Consider the following 19,855-nt stretch of genomic DNA (forward strand, 5'->3'; position numbering starts at 1 on the left):
GGTAAGCGCTCTACCATTGAGCCGCCGTGCCCTCCCCCCCTTTCCCACGTGTTCTCATTGGCAGCAAGACTCTTAACTCCTGTGCCTACGGTAACCACAAATTTTTACGATGGAGGTCTGTGTAAAAGCAGTCGCCATGTCTTAATTATACTGTCTTAAGAAGTGTCATTATGTAATACAGCCTTATGCTATTCACATTATTTATTCGCAGGTTGGAAGAGAGGAAACAGATCGTAGGATAAAAGTACTACAAAGGCTATCTGATTTGAAAGCAGAATATGAGTCCTTAAAGGATGAAATACAGAAATATAAAGATTCTGATCCTGAAGTACTAGAAGAGAAAAAAGAACAAATTAAGGTACTTTACTTTTTCTTAATTATATACCCTATATTTCTGAATCTAAGACGTGATTTTTTGCCACAATTCTGTGCCCAAAAATATGGAGTAGTCTTGCTTTTGCGACATAGGAAGTGCTGCTTGCTACCCAGAACTAGTGACTAAGGATAAAGTCACCAAAATGAGATTAAAAGTCGCTAGTGGATTTTTTTCTTCACTGAACAGAATTACAAGTTTCCATTAAGGTCTGACTTTATTTACCCTCTTCCTCGACTACAACTCTAGCCATGAACGTTTGCAGATCTAGTGGAATCTTCCACTGAGGAAGACTAAGGGAGGTTTGTATCTGATTTGATTTCTAGTGCAGTTTTATAGTTAAATTCTGAAAATATATCAGTATGTGCTGTAGATGTATTATTTTCCAATCCTTTGTTAAAACATATCAGGTCACCTTATATTTAGAAATATACGGTATGTAGGGTGAAGAGAAACACTTCTTTCTATCAAAGAAAAAAGTTATAATCAGCATGAGTCGAAAATCTCTTTTCAAATCTATAAGCTGTTAAAAAATCGAAAAATTAGTTCTTGAAGTGTTTAGGGGATAATTATGGGGCAGCTCAAGCACTTACAGAAACATGAAGAATAGCGCAATTTCTGTCTAAAGACCCATGTTTGTTTCAAAGCAGAGATATTTTATACGAGGGAATACCCAACGAAACAAAAATTGCAACACAGCACAAGTGCGTTTCTATTACGGAACGTGATGCTGGACATTGTTAGCTTGCAGCTTCGTAAACAGTCTACTGAATGGCGTCCGCCTATGTGGCGTGGTTCATCCTTGGTGCTGCTTTGTGTTCGCACTTGCAAAGTACAGGGATTGTTGTGATATGCGACCGCAAAGAAGGTTTTTTTTCAATCGCAGTCTGAAACTCTTTTACTTCGCAGGCCATTAAAAACAATATTTCAGTAGAGCGTATGTTCCACGATTTAAAAATGGCGGTATGTCAACTACAGACATGCCAAAATTTAGCCGCTATCAGATATGAACACATTTGAGTTAGAAAATTACCCAAATCAAATTTCTCTGACCTTCAAACTGATCCATTGTGTTGATATTACAAATATGTTGATTACTAGTGGTTGGTTTCTGGTCGACTTTGTTTTCCCTGTAAATAGGTAATTAAATTTCTATTTAGATTATAGATATTAAATAGGTAGTTTCCAGGTAGTTAAGTTAAAAAAAAAAAAATCCTCTGCTGTGAATTTAATTTCTGCATCTATGCTATGTAATTCTTGTCAGATATTAAGATGTTTTCGAAAACAAAATAGTACTCTTACATCTTCAAGTAACTTGGTAATTTCATCTAACTCTAAATCGTTTACAATTTCTCCATGTGCTTTACGCGATGATGTACTGTAATTTGGGTCCGCCATTTTTTCAAACATCCGCAGTTCGGACCTTTGTACCATAGTAGTAACAGTGTGTTCCTTAATTTGAATATTATTTGACAGCATCTAATTTATGCTGAAAAGAACCGGATTTGAGATTTGGCGCAATGCAGTTTTCTCGTATTTTAAACCAGCCAAAATGTTATTTGAAGACTGTATATGTAATAAAGATGGTGATTTACAACTGTCACAACATGCAGAAGTTAAACTGTACATTCTTGTTCCATATATTTTAGTAAAATCCTAATACTCTGATTCTTACAAAATAGTCCCAGATTAAACTATATATTGTATTTAATAGTTATGCAATTATAATGTTGCAAACAAAAGAAAAAATCAGTTTTCACGGAGTTTTAATAGTAATTTAAATTTTATGGCAAATACTTCGTTTTGTTACAGGTAGCCAAAGAAGCTGCAAACAGATGGACAGACAACATTTATGCTATTAAGGCATGGTGCAAAAATAAATTTTTTATAGAAGAAAATGTGCTCGATAAGCAGTTTGGCATACCGTCAGATTTGGATTATATTGATTGAGAGCTGTCGTCATAATGTGTGGACGTCCTCTGTTATTTCAATGTAAATAGCAATTACATATTGTATATCTAATGTGTAAGATTTATAATAAAGCAAGTCTAAGTTCCTTATTTGTTGGAATGCATTTTATTTGTGATAATGGTGCTGCCTTCAGTACAATATAGCACACCACTTGATTACGTAATACATCTGATTATGCTATCTTCTACGGTTTAAAATTTGCTGATCTACATAATAAAATTATACATCTGCAATTAATAATAACTGGACATAATGCTGACCTTTAATCTATAATAACAAGACCTTTCAAGATTTTTAAATTACTATTTATTAAGTGTACTAGAGTGAACTGATATTCGATTAGCCCTGTATTGAACATTAATTTAAATACAGTATCAAATAGCAAGCATTTGTGTTAGGCAATTGAACCTCCGAAGAAACCAGAAAGAAATGCGGAAATAAGTTTTAAGGGGAAAAAAAATCACATATATACATGAAAAAGTCATCTAAACACTTCAGCCATGTATGGTGGGTGAACATTCTGCACGGCACTAACAAGCAAGGTAAAGGACTGGGGAAGTTAAACCCAAATATCATTCCCCATGACTTGGTACGATGGGTCCCTTGACCAAACAATCTTGTGCTGAAAAAAAATAAATAAAAAGTACAAGAGAGAGTCAAAAGTGTTCACAATGTGTCATTCACTTGGGTATTTTATGCGTCAAATTACAATGCAGCTGCCTAGCATTCTAAGTCGAGGCCATCGTGTTGCTTTAACTAAAGCCACCTTTTAGACAGTTCTGAAGCCAATGTCTGAGGAGCGCTGTGGCTTAGTGGTGTGAAGAGTCCGTGGTTCGATCCCAGGCCATGTTGCTTTGTTGATTCATATGGCCTGGAGTTTAGCGCCCCTTTTAGCACCAAGGCTATATGAGTCCTAAAGCTTAAGGTGGAACAGAACCCGAGACCACAAGCATCGAAGGGGCATGCACTAGCTACTAGAGCAGATGGAGCTTGTAGTGGACAACGTCGCATCCGTGAGTTTTCTTGGGATTCTCCGACATTTTTTTTTTTTTTTTTTTTTAGTTCCCCTTGAATGATGGGAGGCTATCGTCGTAGAATTTTCGTTAACTTTCCTTCTATTTGAGGCCGAGAGAGGATTAACAAAGAAACTTTGCCTTCTTTTAAATTTTAGGTGATGGTAGTCGCAATGCGACGAACAAGATCAAACATACCTACAATAACTGTCCATTGAAGGAGGGTACGTTCTTTTATTGAACTGGCTAAATGATGTGTAGTTGAGTATTTTATACATTAGCAAACACGTGCTTGAAGAAAGAATTTAGGTAAAATCAGTTATTCTGCAGTAAGGTTTTCTTCACATAGTCGGTGATCGATTGAGTAGTCCTCGATTTGGAATCTTAAATTAGTCGTTCGGTTATATGAGCTTACGGCCAGAAATACACTGATTGAATATAATTAATAAAACATTATACAATTTGATGAAATTGTAAATATCTGTATAGGCCATTTCAATTTTAAAACATATTAAAATATTTTGAACACCAAAAAATCATCTTTCGACTTTTTCCAGTTTTAAAATTCTCCTTAGAAATTCAGTTAGCTTTAACCTCTATTGTTTAAATTAACATAAACCTCAATTTAGAATCGTGACGTTATTCCTTCACCACTTGAGATTTTTACACGTAGCTGTTATTTATTTTTTCGGTACAAGTAGCACCAATTATTTTTCCAACTTTGTTCCACGTCATAATAAAAAAACGGAAGAAGAGAAAACAATTAAAATTTAAATAATTACTTCGCACATGATAATTAGTAGGTACACTTCTTGTCACAAAAACCTAGACTCCCTTCCAGAGACTACGTCCGAAAATATTACCCTAGATCCTTACGAATTCCCTTAAGTCTGACTCATTATCCCTGCACTTTTATCACAGACAGGGTTGGAAACTGAACGATAATATTACTGTATGCATACTGTAATTTGATTGATTGTACGGTGTACGATAGAAACAGTTACTATACAGCAAAGTAATACAACTTTCAATCGTAAATTTCATACATAATCTGTATTTCAAATCTAGAACGATTAAAAAAAAAAAAAAAAAAGAAAGAAAGAAAGAAAGAGAGACGTAGGGGCAATATCGTAACTATAAATAGATTATGCTAACTAACCATCTGTTTTACGAGTTTTGTTAATTGTTTCACTGCCGATTTGAGTGTTCTTCCTTGTCCTTTTATGCCCTTGTCCGATAACCTTCTTTAAAGCAAAAACCAAAGATTACTTGAGTACTTTATCAAAATCCTATCGGAATCAGCACAATGCACGCAATATTATTTTATACTCTGCTCTTTCTTGAAAACATGTGACTCATCCTATCCATTTGTTGTATAGGAGATAGAGAAGGTATTTGTTTCGAAATTAGTAGAAGATCTCAAGAAACAAAGTAACATCACATTTACTTGTAATGTCAGTATTACTACCTTCATGTCACTGTAAAATTTTGTTAGAATAGAACACAAAGTAAATGAAAATTTGAAGAACCAATATAGGCTTACGTTAATACATCATGCTCCGCATACGGCAATGTTTTCTCATTCTCCTCGGACCCTTAAAACAATCGTTCTTTCAGCGAAGCAGTTAGTCGTTTGTTACTGGATATGCCTGTGCTTATTTGTAGGTATAACTTTGTGTTAATAATACTTATAGTCAAATCTGAAACTCCTAATTTTTTGGTATATACAGAAGGCTGTTTCAGCCTTATGGTAGTGAAGTACAGACCCGTGCCCTAAGGCATAAAACCCCGTTTCCACCAGCGATCATGTTCGATGTGAGAGCCCCGTTGGTGAACAATTGCACATCGTAGTTTCCACTGAAGGAGACCTCTATTAAGCACTGCCTGATCCAATTTCGCCCACTCCTCCTTGCACACTTTCCAAAGGCCACCAAGTGTGGTCGGACGACGCTTATTGATGTTCTGTTTGAGGAGGCCGAAAGCACAGAAGTCCATAGGGGATGCATCTGATGACTTGATGGGGATGTCTCAAAATGGGATAGCCTTTACACCTGTCTCCAGTTCCATACGTGTCATGTAGGCCACCGTTCGTTTGGCAGTATGGCTGCTGGCCTTGTCCTGGTGGATGAACACTGTCAGTGTCATTGCCATACAAAGCCGGGGCATGTTGGCGATAGATGGGTTCCAGTATATGCTCGATATAATACGCTGCATTCACCTTGACATTTGATGACACCCGGTGTATCGGAAGCTTTCCTTTTGCACAGAAACCCGTCACTACCATAAATCCCTTTGGAAAACTCTCCTTGCAGGAGCGAACCCACTTTGCATGATCGGTTCCACCACTGCGGCGGTAGTAAATTGGACGCATCTGTTGGGATCCTGTCAAACAGACCCATGCTTCATCTGAGGTGTCACCTGCCAGGTAACCTTCATACAGCCTTTTGCATGCCACCCGCCGTTCTGCGATGTGCGTTCGCTTCAGAACATGGACCCGCCGTTTGTGCGCACTTCTGAGTCCCAAATTGTCGCGCATGATTCGGTGTACAGTTGCAGTTGAACGTCCAACACGCCTCGCTATGTCACGTTGGGTGAGTGGATTCTCCTGGGTCGCAAACCGGCGGACCTTGGCAATGACGTTTTGACTGCGTTGTGGAGCCGGTTGCCCCTTTTGACGACGCATGGCAATGGTTTGCTCTGGGTTTGCATTGCGATGGATGGCTGCATTAATTTCCTTATCAGACACTGTGAAAACTTTCTTCTTGCAATGTGTTCTTATTCGGCTATAGCTGTAGCCTATATCAGAAAGTGCTACGATGTAGCCCTCCTAAAAAGGGTCGATTTTCGGCGGCATTCTGCTCATACACGTCTCTCCTCTGCACGACTTGTACACAAGTGTCTGGCTACTCCATACTGCGTGCGTCACGTTGCTGACGCGAAACTAGCACTTCTGGTGACAACTGCAAATTGCTACCATAAGGATGAAACAGCCTTCTGTATAATATCATACAGGCCTATTATGGGGAGGAATTGTATATTTTTATCAGGTTCTCCAGCAGAGATATATACGTGTGAAGTACGCACGTTTTTCATTTTTCTGAATTTTTAATGATTTCTATTTAAAAAAGGGGGAGACACGACTAAGAGTTAAAACTTGGTGAATGAGCACTTCTTTATCAGACATCTTTATCCAGAAAAGCTCACCTTCCTGATCATTTGCCTTCTTGCAAAAATCGTCTGCTCAACTTGGAACTTCTAACGTCAATGACCAACTTTTCCAAACCTACTTCTCACCTTGCTATACTTCATAGACAACAATGACTAATACATAGTCTTGTGGCTTGCAATATGCTGACCATTTGGTTTTTGTTTCACATCGATAGTACAACTAGAGGCTGAGGTACTTCAGATTCGGTAACCCCTTACAATACCACCAAATGACGCATCTTGAAAAACAAATATGGTTGCCACTCGCAACCTAAAGTCACTAAAATTAAAATAATGGTTGTTTTGAACTAACAGCAAAGTAACTGTACATCAGATTTTTTAAAAAATGTCAAGCAACGATTTATTCCTTTCCTAGACCACCTGATATGGATTTACTCTACTTATTTTCTGTTAAATTGTAATTTTTGTAACTTCAACTAATTCTTGAAAAGTCATATAGCAAGTTACCTATGTAATTACTAATGAAAACAGAAATGCAATACTAATGAAGAATCTATTTTTTAAAAAAATTGTTACACTTATTTTTAAATCAGGACCCCATAAAGGTATACTATTTCAATAGGTCACAGTGGCTCAGTGGTAGAATGCTCACCGCTGGTGCGAGTCACTGGTTCGAACCCAGATCGCGCCAAATGGGCTTTATGGTGAACAAATGCCATGTGCATGAATCTTCTTAATGTTCTCCCGTTTCCTCTTATCTTCTTCATTATACTATTTCATTCATTATTTTCATCGACTTCCTTCGCTTCGGAGCATATCTGTGGGACGTTTAACAAAAAGAATGCTAAATTTCGTAGCAACACAACTTTTTGGTGGAAGAGAAATTTATTTTTTCAAAATGTGAGAATAATACTGATGTTGCATAATATTCAAATAACCCTAAAGCATTTTACACTAATAGTATCACGTAAACTACTAAAAAACTTTAATAACGACTCTTCTAAAGCATGCCTTCTTAAAATTGCATTAGCCTATACTTATGTGAATCAAAGCTCTTGAAACTGATCGCTGCTTGTAAAGTATATAAAGAAGGAACTTTATAGCGTATCGTGTGTTTTCTTTTCTCTAAAACATCTAGTCAGCACATACGTTTGGAGGATGAAAAAACAAAGTATCCCAATATGCGCAGTTTTATATTGCTGTTGTTATTATTAAATATACCGTGTTCGATAATACTACGTAAAACGCAGTAATTTTTATACTACTCTATGAATCTTCGATAAACAGTTTCCAACCTTGTTCGGCATACAGGCTCGGAGAGCGTAAGATTTAACATTTTTACATTTTATTGTCTTTTACTGTCATGAAACTATGATAGATATTCACTCCAGTATCCCAATAGTTGCTTGCTAAAAACTGATTTACATAAAATATGCTGATGGTGCACAGCTATATTTTGTCCCGGCATACGAGGCAGGGAGAATTTCGAGGCCATGTTTTGTTTTCTTATCTAAGAAAGCAATCGGAGAAACTAACGAACCAATTTTATTTATTTATTTTCATTGTTGGAAGCTTATTTATGCAGATAATGTGAAGTTGTATTTTATCCCGAAATTGCAGGCCGAGAGAACTTGGGACCCACATTTTTCTTATATTTAAAAACGCAGTGTCAGAAATGAGACTGAATGCAGTTTAAAAATTATTTCATCATTGAATACCATGGGCGCCCACAGCAGGAACAAGGGGGAAAATAGCCTCCCATGGATTTTCTAAAGAGGTTCGGTTCGAAATTCATGTTAAAACAATAATTTGCTTACTAGAGTATTTAATATATTTACTCTAGTAAACGAAGTTGTGCAATGTGCGCCACTATTGTTTTACATGAAGTACTATGTGTATATTTGCGACTTTGCTTGTTTTTCTTCCCACCCCCTTGGAAAAATCTGCGGGCATTTGTTGAAATGCTAACACAATGCATTTGGTGATAGGTTATATTTTATCCCAGAACAATAGACCAAAAGCATCTCAGACGCCATTATATATATCCAATCGATTAATATCATCAGTACACAAAATCCTCGGACATTTCCAGGTTTTCCAGGTCGCTGGCAACCCTGAATTAGCATTCTGTCAAAGATGTTTCCAATCGATCCAGTACTTGGTGAAATTGCTTCTTTATATATATTAGATTAGATTAGATAGATTAGATTTGCTTCTGTTGTAAATAAGGAAAGAACGTGTGGTTATTTTACAATATTCAAGCACACATTGAGTGGCTTGAATAATCTCTCACAGAATTGTGTTGCAAGTTTGTGGAAGACAATTCCAAAGTGAAAGAAATTTTCTCTCATTATTAACTTTTGACTTATCGTGTCTTGGTTTTATAACTAAGCAGTTGCAAACAGAACAGAATTAAACTCAGTCACAGAAGTCCACTGAAAAACCCAAGCTTGAATACTCTTATGTTCCTAAACAACGGACCACCTGTAGCGGAATTTCCATACTGAAAATCTGTAGCCGCTTTCGAGAAGATGAGGCAGAGACGAAAGTAACCCTCAAATTTGTTTGTATATAGTGCAAATGGTTAAAAAAGAAATTGCTGTTACCCTGATGAAAAAAACTACCAAGTGCTTGTGAAAAACTGCCAAATTCCTTTCTGAAAATTGTGTATGAGAATTTAACATAGAAACGGTGTGATGCTTATGTAGTAATTAAGTATTGTGCATTTTTTGATAGTTTATTTAAAAATATGTATTAATATATTCTTTTTAATTAATCAGAATTTCATTGGTAAGTTTACTTTTGTAAATTGACTGGCAAATTTCGTTTGTTGACTCTCAAATTTCTGTATTGAGAGTTAACTTTACTCGCAAATATTTGAGTCTAGCGCAAGCTCTGAATCTAAATATGTTGTGTTCTTACTTCTGAGCTGCGTATCTACGTAAAAATACATTAATGAAAATCGAACCTGTTATGCATGGATTCGCCCATAAGCAGGGTTGGCAAAAACCATGGTTTTTATTGAAAAACCAAAAACACAGGTTTTTTTGGTTTAAACCCGGTTTTTTGGTTTAAATAATTTACTCTATGTATTTATATTAAATATGGACAGAAATTAGTTTGTTTCCCCTTGGTGTTATTATGCAACAACAAGGTTATGCTGGAAGGGGTCACATAAGCTTAAAGTGGAATCCAAACCGCTTCTCGGCTAACATCCAAGAGAAATTGTCCATTTGGACACGAAACCGGGACTAATTGGTCACAAATGCGATTGCCGACTCACTCACGAAGGACTTCTGATAAAAATATGTTGTACTGATCTTTACATAGGCCTACTTGTTAACATAATTGTCAAGAGTTATTTCAGAAGGACAAAAAGATAAACAGTTACACAAGTAAAAACATTATACAAAATTATATATAAATCGGGATATAAATTGTGATACCCACTGGTAATATGTTACTTCCTCTCCAGGATCAAAATCCTCGAATTTTGCAAGAAATAAAACTGCCTTAAATTTCCATTGGATGTGCACTCGGAACAATGCCTCAGCATAGAATCCCGACTGTACACAGAACCAGTCCGGATCAAGTCTTGATGTCTCTTCTATATTACATGCATGCAGTAGGAGAATAACGTTTTGATGTATTGTAGACACACACATAGAATGTGTCCCAGAACCTGCTAATACACACCTCTTAGGACGTAGCGTGCAAAATTTGGAAAACCCAATTTTAATGTTGGGATGTTGATGTTTAACCCTTTCACAGAGGAAGTCTACTTTTGTCGACAGAAACAAAATTTCCTTAACATGCGAATGTCGACTATAGTCGACGTGTTAAAATTTGTTTGTCCCTTATCTTGGCTTTGTCGAGAGTAGTCGCCAAAGTTGTACCGTTCATTTTTTTTTCTATGTGTGTGTGTGTGTGTGTGTTCTATTGTTTTCGATAAACAATAGAAATCACACAGAAAACCTTTGGCGACTACAATCGACAAAACCAAGATACAGACAAATTTTAACACGTCGACTATAATCGAGATTCGCAGGTTAGGGAAATTTTTTTTCCGTCGCCTTCCACAGTGAAAGGAGTACAAATCTTTTAAATTTCCAAGTAATAATCGCTTCTCCATGTGTACATTTTTTTGAAATACTGTTTTTCCAAGCAAAATTCTGGAATATTTATCATCAATGTAGAAGTTCTTTACTATTTGAATTGTATTTTCAATCAGTTACTTTCCCTTTCTCAATTCAGGAATAATTAAAATTCCTTTATTCTTCAGAACTTCCCTTGCTTGCTGGAAGGCACATTCACTCACATTAAATTCACCGACAATCTGTTTCCTGCTCCAAGACAAGGGCACTAAAATTAATAGCTGTACTTTTTCTCTTCTAGTGATCTGACCCTGGAGTTTGGCCCTTATTAAATCAAGAAGTTTATCCATATTATGTGCCTTTTTTTTCCATATCTTCTGAAATTTTACAAGAATCTTGTTCAGAGACAAACTCTTTTCTCGCAACTTTGCTTATTTTACCTATCAGAGCAGAACTTGCTGAGACAATCTTTGTTTTGGCATATGCAGGCTTGCTGTGTGACGGAATGGCATGGAACTTTAGAGTTGACTCCCCTAATGCTGTAAGTGAAACATTAAGATGCTCTACAGTTTCGTTTTTGCAACAGATTCTTCTAATACAGATACAGATACAGATTCACTAAATCCACCCACGTATTTGCATTCAAAGGAAATCCCAAGTTTGTTTCTACAATTACCGCATATCTTTTGTTTAGGAATAGCCTTTACAGAGTCAATGTATTTACTAATTTCATTAGCAAAATCAACACTTACTTTTCGCAAAACTGTAGCAATTAAATGGATCAAAACAACTTGTCTGATAATGTTCATATTTTTTCAAGTAATATGTTATATGATGTTCACAGACACTAGTTAGCAAATCAGAACTGATTCTACTTCTTTGGGATAACAATTCTTTCTCGGATGCACTGATAATAGTAATACTATTAGCTGTTTCTTGTGGCATTCTCTTTTAGTTTCCTTTCCTACACTGCACTGTTCCATATTTACTTTGCGACATCGTTGTAGACTAAATTATCACTTGACAGGATGAACAACACTATCTTGAGCCACCCCAGTAAGTATTCAGTCTTAAGCACTCAGCACAACATAAACATCTGCACAGAAACACAAGTGAATCCGAAATGAACATTACTATATGGCCAAAGTGCAGGATCGCGCAAGATTAAACATGTTCCAACTCGCATTGCTCAGACAAGATGTTTCACGTCAGATTGGTAGTTCAAGACACAACTCGCATGTTACAGTTTAAACATGTTACAGGAGTTAATTAAACGATTTTCAATTCGTAAGGCCTCTTTCACATTATCCGGCGATTTGCCGGATCCGCTTTTGGCCCCTTTCATATTATCCGGCGTTTTGCCGTGGATGACGAATATGCGAGCAGGGTTGCTGTGCAACTGAAGAAACAAAACTCAGTGACTCTTGTCGTGTTGTGGTGGTTGTAATGGACAGACGCAAAATGTGTTTTCTACTCGCCTTGTTAAGACACAGGCAGAAAAAAAAAAAACGTCAGAGACACATATGGGTTCACCCCTTTTTAGAAAAGCGGTATTTTGAAGGAGATTTTTCTATACTCTTTCCACAATTAAGGGAAGACGAAGGAAAATTCTTTAATTACTTTCGTATGTCTATCGCATCTTTTGATGAGTTGTAGGATCGCGTACGGACCCAGCTGCAGAGGCAGAATTCAAAATTTAGGAACTGTATTCAACCTCCAGAAATGTTGGCTGTAACATTAAGGTAAGATAATTTGCAATTTTTATACACATAGATAACGTTAAATTTAATGTAATTGAATAGATGGTTGAAGAAAGGATCTGAGTCAATTTCGTGTAGCCATAAGATATTGAAGAGAAAACATGTTAAAACACTTCACTATAATATACGAGGGGGGGCCCGACCCAATCATAGTATACTTCATCACCATATTATAGTTCATTTGCAAGCCTACCGTGAAACTTTTAGGGGGCCAGCCAAAGTTTAAGGGGCCTGGCCCTCCTAGCCCCCCGTGGATACGGGCCTGTTTGTTAACGAATGAGAGAATATGCTACATACAGAAAAGATGTGCACTTTTTATTAGAGAAGCGGTATTTTAGAAGACATTTTTCTATACTGTTTCCACAATTGACAAACTTGGGCAAAATAGCGGCCCGGTTCTGGATATTTAAAATACCGTTCCGGTATTCAACTGTTGTGACTGAGAAAACCAGGCTAAAGTCCTCTCGGGATAGTCAACCGTTGAGGTCTATCCGAGAATCTCAACCCAACATTCAGCCACTGACCCCAAGGCTGGTCTGTAGGTATTATTATTATTATTGGTATTACTAGCTGTTATGCCCGTTCTTCGCACGGGTCAGATAAAATATCAATGTAAACAAACTGAACAATGAGAGAAGAATTAAGAAACATTTCTAAAATTAGATAAATTTTGTGTGAATATATATCCAACAACGTACGTGTTTTCATTGGGAAGGCCGATGGGGGCTGAATTTGAACGTAAACACTATCGGGAGTATCAATATACATCTGAGCGACCTCGATAAATATGAATTCAACACAAATATTGGTCATTTTCTACTAGTTTTACATGTCTCGGTAAACGCCCCCTGAGACCCCTCCCTGGTTCGAATTGTGAAAAAATCGCCTTTGGTTTTCAGCCGATACCGCAAAAACTATGAATGTGACACTAACATCTGTCATTTTCTACTACTTTTACATAGAAAGTAAACGCCTCTGCGATCCTCTGGTTCCAATTTTAAAGGAAGGAAAAAAAAAAAAAAAAAACAACGCCTCTGGTTCCTAGTCGACGAGGGCTGTATTTGGAAGTCAACGCCTTGGGAGAATCACCATTCATCTCAGCGACAGCGAAAACTATTGATTTGACACTAATAGCCTATCGGTCATTTTCGATTATTTTTACATGTCTCGCAATTCTCCAGCCCGGTGACTCCCGGCCCGCATACAATGGTGGCTGAATTTGAAAATCATCGCTAATGAAAGTATCACCATTTATCTCAGACCGCGAAAACTTTGAATTTCACACTAATATCGGTCATTGTGCACTATTTTTACATGTCTCGGTGATCTCCTGGCCCAAGTTCCTTAGCTGATGGGGACTAAATGTGAAAGTAAACGCTATCTTGAGTTTCACCATTGAGCTCAGTGACCCCGAAAGCTATGGTTTGACATCAATATCGGTCATTTTCGATTATTTTTACATGTCTCGAAATTCCTCCCCCCCCCCCCCCTCTGGTGATCCCCGGCCCGCATACAAATGGTGGCTGAAGTCATCGCTAATGGTAGTGTTACCATTGATCTCAGCGACCGCGAAAACTATGGATTTGACACTAATATCGGTCATTTTCTACTATTTTTACATGTCCTGGTAAACGTCCCCCTGAGACCTCGTGGTTCGAATTTGGAAAAAACGCATCGGTTTGGAGCTTGGACCAAGGTACCCGTGACCAAATTTTGGTAACTTTCGGTCCACTCGTATGGTCCCTAGGGAGCACAAAGACAGACACATAAACTCTTTATTTTATTTATATTAGATTATTATTATTATCATTATTACTATTATTATTATACTATTTCGGGTTTATTCTTTTGTTTTAAGAGTTCCGACTATTGACTGAAGTCTCTTTAAAGCACTGCTCTAGTCTCTGAATTCAGAGGACTATTCAAGAAATTACAGCCAGATAATTATAAAATATATAAAGTACGGTATATTTATCAAATATCACATCATGAATTCTCTCTTGCTTTGCGTAGCAAAATAGCATATAGCTAGTATATAGCAAAAGACTGTATTGCTGAAATATTTGATAGTGTATATTTCAATTTTGGGTCACCACAAATTTATAGAAGGTCATTTGTCCAGTGCTACACGGACATCTCCCAATCTTCTATTACATAGAAAAATAATAATTTATATTGATTTCGACACTTCGGTAGTATTGGTTGTTTTCAATTAATTTTACATGTCATCCTTCCCCATATATTGTACAGGTTTGGTTAATTACTCCAGATGTACTGGGCTAGAACATAACCACATACACAAACACATTCCACATAACACACAAAACCACACGCTCCCATATTATAGCAGCCACTTTCTGCTCTTTCCTGGCAACACTTGCTTCCTCCCCCAACACCCATCCGGTAGTTTGCCGCGTATATGTGAAGAGCTTCATTGCTTGTAATGTCCCGCTTGGCTATACACGGCGATTTGCCGCGCCGGATTCTAGCAGGGAGATCCGGCTGTTTTTGCTCGCCGGATGAACGTCCGGCGACCGCCACACATATGTGAAGAGCTTCATTGCTTGCAATATCTTTCTAGCTCGTCCGGCAATCCGCCGGAACCGGATCCGGCAAATCGCCGGATAATGTGAAAGGGACATAACTAGCCCTGCATTAGATTTGATAGTCTATTGTGCATCGTGTACATTCACAGTTCTCAGAGGAAGAAATGAAATTTACTCCCCTCCCACAGTTGCAAATTTGGTCATTCTCACTTCGTCTCAAACACTGAGACCTACACAATAACTCTAAAAATACCAGTGAGTTTAAAACTTCAGAGAGGGAAAGTATTTTATTTGGGTTCTTATGGAACGAACATTTGTCCTTGTATACAGGGTGTTTCAAAAGTTCCCTGACATGGTAACTCTGTAATTATGAGTGTTACAATAAAATCAGGGGAAATCGTCTCCAAATGATGTTTTTAATCTAAAGTTAAGGATTTCTTTAAATCAAACTAGCCGTTTGGGCTGTACACTCTTTATGATCCCAGTGTTAAATGAAAACGCAACATTGACATTTACCTGCACATCCACAACATAAGTGAATAAAGCGCCGTCTTTTAAGCTAACGTGTCGAAGGCCAGCCCTCTTTTCAAACATGACCCCCATTCACCATATTTTTATAAAATTTATCCACCTCCCCCAGCCCCTCTATTAATGGCAACGCAGCATTTTCATTTACATTAGGCGCATCCCAAACGGGTAGTCCGAGTTCAAAAAATCCTTCACCTTAGATTGAAATCATCATAGTTGGAGACGGTTTTCCCTCTTCCATTTTGTTGTAACTGAAAATATCAGAGTTACCTATGTCATAGGACTTTTGAGACACCATGTATATTCTACAACTACGAACTTAAAATCAAAAATCTTTGACACTATAGATGCATACATTAACAATGTATACTCTCCAAGTCATACAAAACTTTGCATTATGCAACAACAACAACAACAACAAAAAAAAAAAAAAGTTTGTGTGGTTAGGTTTAGTTCCGTTGGCAGGGTTTGTATCTGGCACTGGCTTCCCCTCGACTGTTATATAACCTGCATGGTTCGGCAAGCAGAGAAAATATTACAAAATTTCGAAAATGAATGTTTCTAGCCTGGTTATCCCGCTTCTCTGAACCCCTACACATTTCCACATAAACAATAGCTATACTTAGTGATTGCTTGAGACCTGTGTGACTGAATCGAGCGACAATGGTTCCATACCTTGCTCGTATCAATGGCAGTAACACTTTACAGACGACACGAAAAGCTGGCGCGTTGCCCTTGAAGGGTTCAACGAGCGTTACTAACAGAAGCATTCAAAAAACCACTAATTTTATTTTACAGTCACTTAGAACATACCATAAAGTTTAATTTAAAAAGAGCAGCAAGGTATTCGGTCGGCCTTACAATGATAATGCGTATTACGTAAAATTAGAAATTTACATTTAAAAAAAAATAATTATTTTGAAGTGCAAGGATGAATTTCTCACCCTTAGTATACAGCAATCTTGATAATCTTTTTTATTATTATTAGCTCTGCAGACTTACTTAAAACTTCGGGTAGAAATTTTTTAAGTGACACATTGCGTCGATACTGAGATATGAATTTTTGTATTAAGCTCTACGAAATATTAGATGCCACGAGGACGACCGGGATGCATGAAATTATGAAACTTGTATTTCTCACAAACTATTAGGATTTCAGAAGAAAAATTTTACAGGTAGTCATACATTAGGTGTTAACAAGTACACTTAGTTTCATTAAAATCTAAATCGGTAGGAGACATGGCCTGGGTGAATCGACGTGGAATGAGCTAAAGGAATCATATTATCGCCATATTATCTCTAACGTCTTAAACTTACACATACATAATTCAACACGTAATCTAAGTAATTTTATGCAGTATACAGTATTTTGCGTTTTCGTCGTTTATGTATATACTCATCTTCACTGACGTCCCTGCTCCCTACCGACGCGCCCCCCTGCAGTCGGTTAGACAGCATTCGTACCGTACTTTTTATTAGCCACCTAGCACAAATTCGTCATTGTCCTGAAGTAAATCTGTACAGAGAAATGCAGACTTGCTATCGTATTGCCGGACCAAACGAAAGTTGAAGAAAAAAAAGTGAATATTATTTAGTTTCTCCCCAAAAATACTAGGCTCACTTAGTAGTGGTTATTGTTCGAAATGCAATGTAAACATACCATATACCACACAAACTAGTTCATAAAACACGAATCACCTTGTGTTAAACGGCCACTAAAACGCAAGAATGCTAGCCTAGTCAGAGCAGGAGCGGCAGTTGCGGTGGGCATACGCATAAACGAGGAGAGTGGAAAAACACTTTATACAGTAAAATGCATGGCTTGTGTGTTGCACATCTTTGAGAAAGATACTAAATGCTATCCAAAGAAGTACCAAAATGTTCTAAATTAGGTTACACTAGATTATGTTTGGTCGGTACTTCCATCCTTTTCTGTAGTTTATATTCGTTTCTACACTTATGAGAAACTGTTCGACTGTTTGTAGTAGATCATGCCTTTCACACTTCAACAACTGACACTCTTTATTTCTCTACAACTCGCTTCAACTCAAACACGATACGTTACAATCTTGTTATTTACGCACTGCTATTCCCATAAACCATAAGTGTATCTCTCCGCTAAATAATCCCTTGTGTCTCCATATATATTACCGCTTACATCAAAAACAATTAATAACAAGTATTTTCCTAACTTCAACTATTCCCCTCACCTGACTTTCATTCAATCTTCCTCATAAACCAAAATAAATTCTCCAATTCATCTGGTAAATTAAATTGGTCCGGCAATACAGCACTGGACTATTACGTGGAGAGGTACATTTATTTTACTACACAGATCCATAGATTGTAAAATGTACAGAAAAATTTGGTTAAGTCTTTAATTTGCCCATTTCATGTCGAGAACAGGACCCAACTAACCCCTGCGGGGCTGATAACTTGTACCTATTACTACTAGTAGTACTAAGTACTACTGATACTTATACTGTGGATCCGTATAGTACTACTGCACGCCTAATGTGACGTAATCTAACATAAGTTAATGTAATCCAACCAAATATAACTGAATGCACTACATTTTCGTACTTATTTTCGATTTTTAAATTGGTCCGGCCACACAGCAAAATAAGAAGTGAAAGTCTACTCTTTACCATCAGAAAATAGTGTGTGATCGTAAAAGAAGTGCTTTTCCACTACCATTGTTTATATGTATACTCATCGTTACTCAACGCGCCTGCCCCCTACAGACGCGCTCCCGCATATCCCCATGACCTGACTTATATAGCATCTGTGCTTTCTAGTAGACACCTAGAACACTCTAGTTGATGTTCTATGCAGTGTAGATCTTGTATGTCAAACGCTGCAATTATATTTGGCCCTCCTACAGTCAATCTGGACCTATTAACGCATTTCCTCACTAAAGACACGCATCCTCAGGGCAAGGTTCTGGAACACAGGTCCCCCTTCCTATTGAGCTGTAACGAGGACAAAATAACGTGCTCTACGTGCCTTTAACCCGCCTTCACTCGCTGGTGCTCGCTCGGCAATGACCCTACTGTGTGAATTAAGTCATTAACATAACCTATCAGAATGTGAACTGAAAATCGCAAAAGAAAAAAACGGTTAAAAATCTCCCCCCCCCCCCAAAGCTAAACAACAGCCCTTTCGGATTGAGTATAGCCCGCTCCCCCCAGTGATTTTTAACGAATCATAGTGATTCTAACGATTCATACTAGTTCATAATGAATCGGAATCGCATGTTATAAAGATTTAAGATGTAAATGTTGTGGTAAGGAAGTTTAAGTAGTATTAGTAGTAGTAGCGGTAGTAGTAGTAGCAGTAGCAATAGCAGTAGTAGTTAGTAGCAATGATAGTAGTAGTGGTAGTTAGTAGCAATAGTAGTAGTAGGAGGAAGAACGGGTTAGAAGCCCCGCAGGGGTTGGTTGGGTTCTGTTCTCGATATAAGTAGTAGTAGTAGTGACTCTTCCAGTTCCGGAGACAAAGAACTGGGGGGAGCGGGCTATACACAAGCCGCCCTTTCTTTATCAAGGCTCAATACTCCATTCACATGGTAACGCCAAGCACAAAATTTTTGTATTATTATTATTATTATTACTCAAGGGATGCACCAGTATTCTAGAACACCGGCAATGCGGTAACATGTCAGTCCACCTAATTCCAACAGATTCTTGTTTTACGACACGGATTATGTAGATATAGCCTACGTACCATTCAATAAGGACTCCTTTCATAACATTTACCATTCTAGCTCTTTTAAACCTCCGCTGTCATTACATACATAGAAACGAATATAACTTTGCTTTCTTCCCACTTTTTTTCTTCTTCCTTGTCTTGTCTTGTCGAGTCTTAGACCATTATCGGTCAAATAGGTAGATGCACCGGCTCACCAGTCATCTGTACTACTAATGCAAAATGGTCAATGTGTACCTCAAAAGAGGATTTATGATTCAAAAGCAAAATAGAATATTATAAGGACACAATTGGGAAAAGGACACAAGTTAGAAAAAGAGTCAAAATCAGGAAAAAGTCCAAATCGGGAAGAGAGTTCAGACAGGGAAAGAGGGCGAAAAGCCAAGGTGAACAGGGCAAAAAAGTAGAGGAAAGTGGGAAGTATAAATGAAAATACAAAGGAGAAATAGAAAGAGTGTAAAAAAAAAGCAGGGAATGTATGTACTTGTATATGCAACAGAAAGTGTATGTGTAGTGTAGGTGTATCACAGGGCCCACTTAATCTCCTCTCTCTCGGTGCACTACCAGCCACGATACACTCACTACCACAGCCACTGTCGAACTCCAATAATGTAATTTACGGCCAATAGTATTGTCGTGTTTTGTCTTGAAAAGACCATTACCGGTCAAATAGATTGGTGCACCAGCTCACTAG

The 19,855-nt window shown here is 37.6% G+C and overlaps 2 protein-coding genes across 4 annotated transcripts in view; one reads left to right on the plus strand and one right to left on the minus strand.

Annotated features, from left to right (window-relative positions):
• Window positions 1-2,435, plus strand: part of LOC145662792 (meiotic nuclear division protein 1 homolog) — a 71,332-nt gene extending 68,897 nt beyond the window's left edge. For all 3 annotated transcript variants that reach the window (XM_081728676.1, XM_081728678.1, XM_081728677.1), the window contains exons 5-6: window positions 212-358; window positions 2,186-2,435. In XM_081728676.1, the coding sequence (XP_081584802.1) occupies window positions 212-358; window positions 2,186-2,323 (285 nt within the window). In that variant the 3' untranslated portion in view covers window positions 2,324-2,435. The remainder of the gene's footprint in view (window positions 1-211; window positions 359-2,185) is intronic.
• The window catches only part of Tfb5 (transcription factor B5), a 37,262-nt gene extending 17,924 nt beyond the window's left edge, over window positions 1-19,338 (minus strand). Inside the window, exon 1 of the mRNA XM_081728680.1 lies at window positions 19,180-19,338. Coding sequence (XP_081584806.1) covers window positions 19,180-19,214 — 35 coding nt within the window. The 5' untranslated portion in view covers window positions 19,215-19,338. The remainder of the gene's footprint in view (window positions 1-19,179) is intronic.
• Between the last annotated feature and the right edge of the window lie 517 nt (window positions 19,339-19,855).

Source organism: Thermobia domestica, chromosome 10, assembly GCF_964235325.1.
Source record: "Thermobia domestica chromosome 10, izTheDome1.hap1.1, whole genome shotgun sequence".
In the NCBI taxonomy this organism is placed as follows: domain Eukaryota; kingdom Metazoa; phylum Arthropoda; class Insecta; order Zygentoma; family Lepismatidae; genus Thermobia; species Thermobia domestica.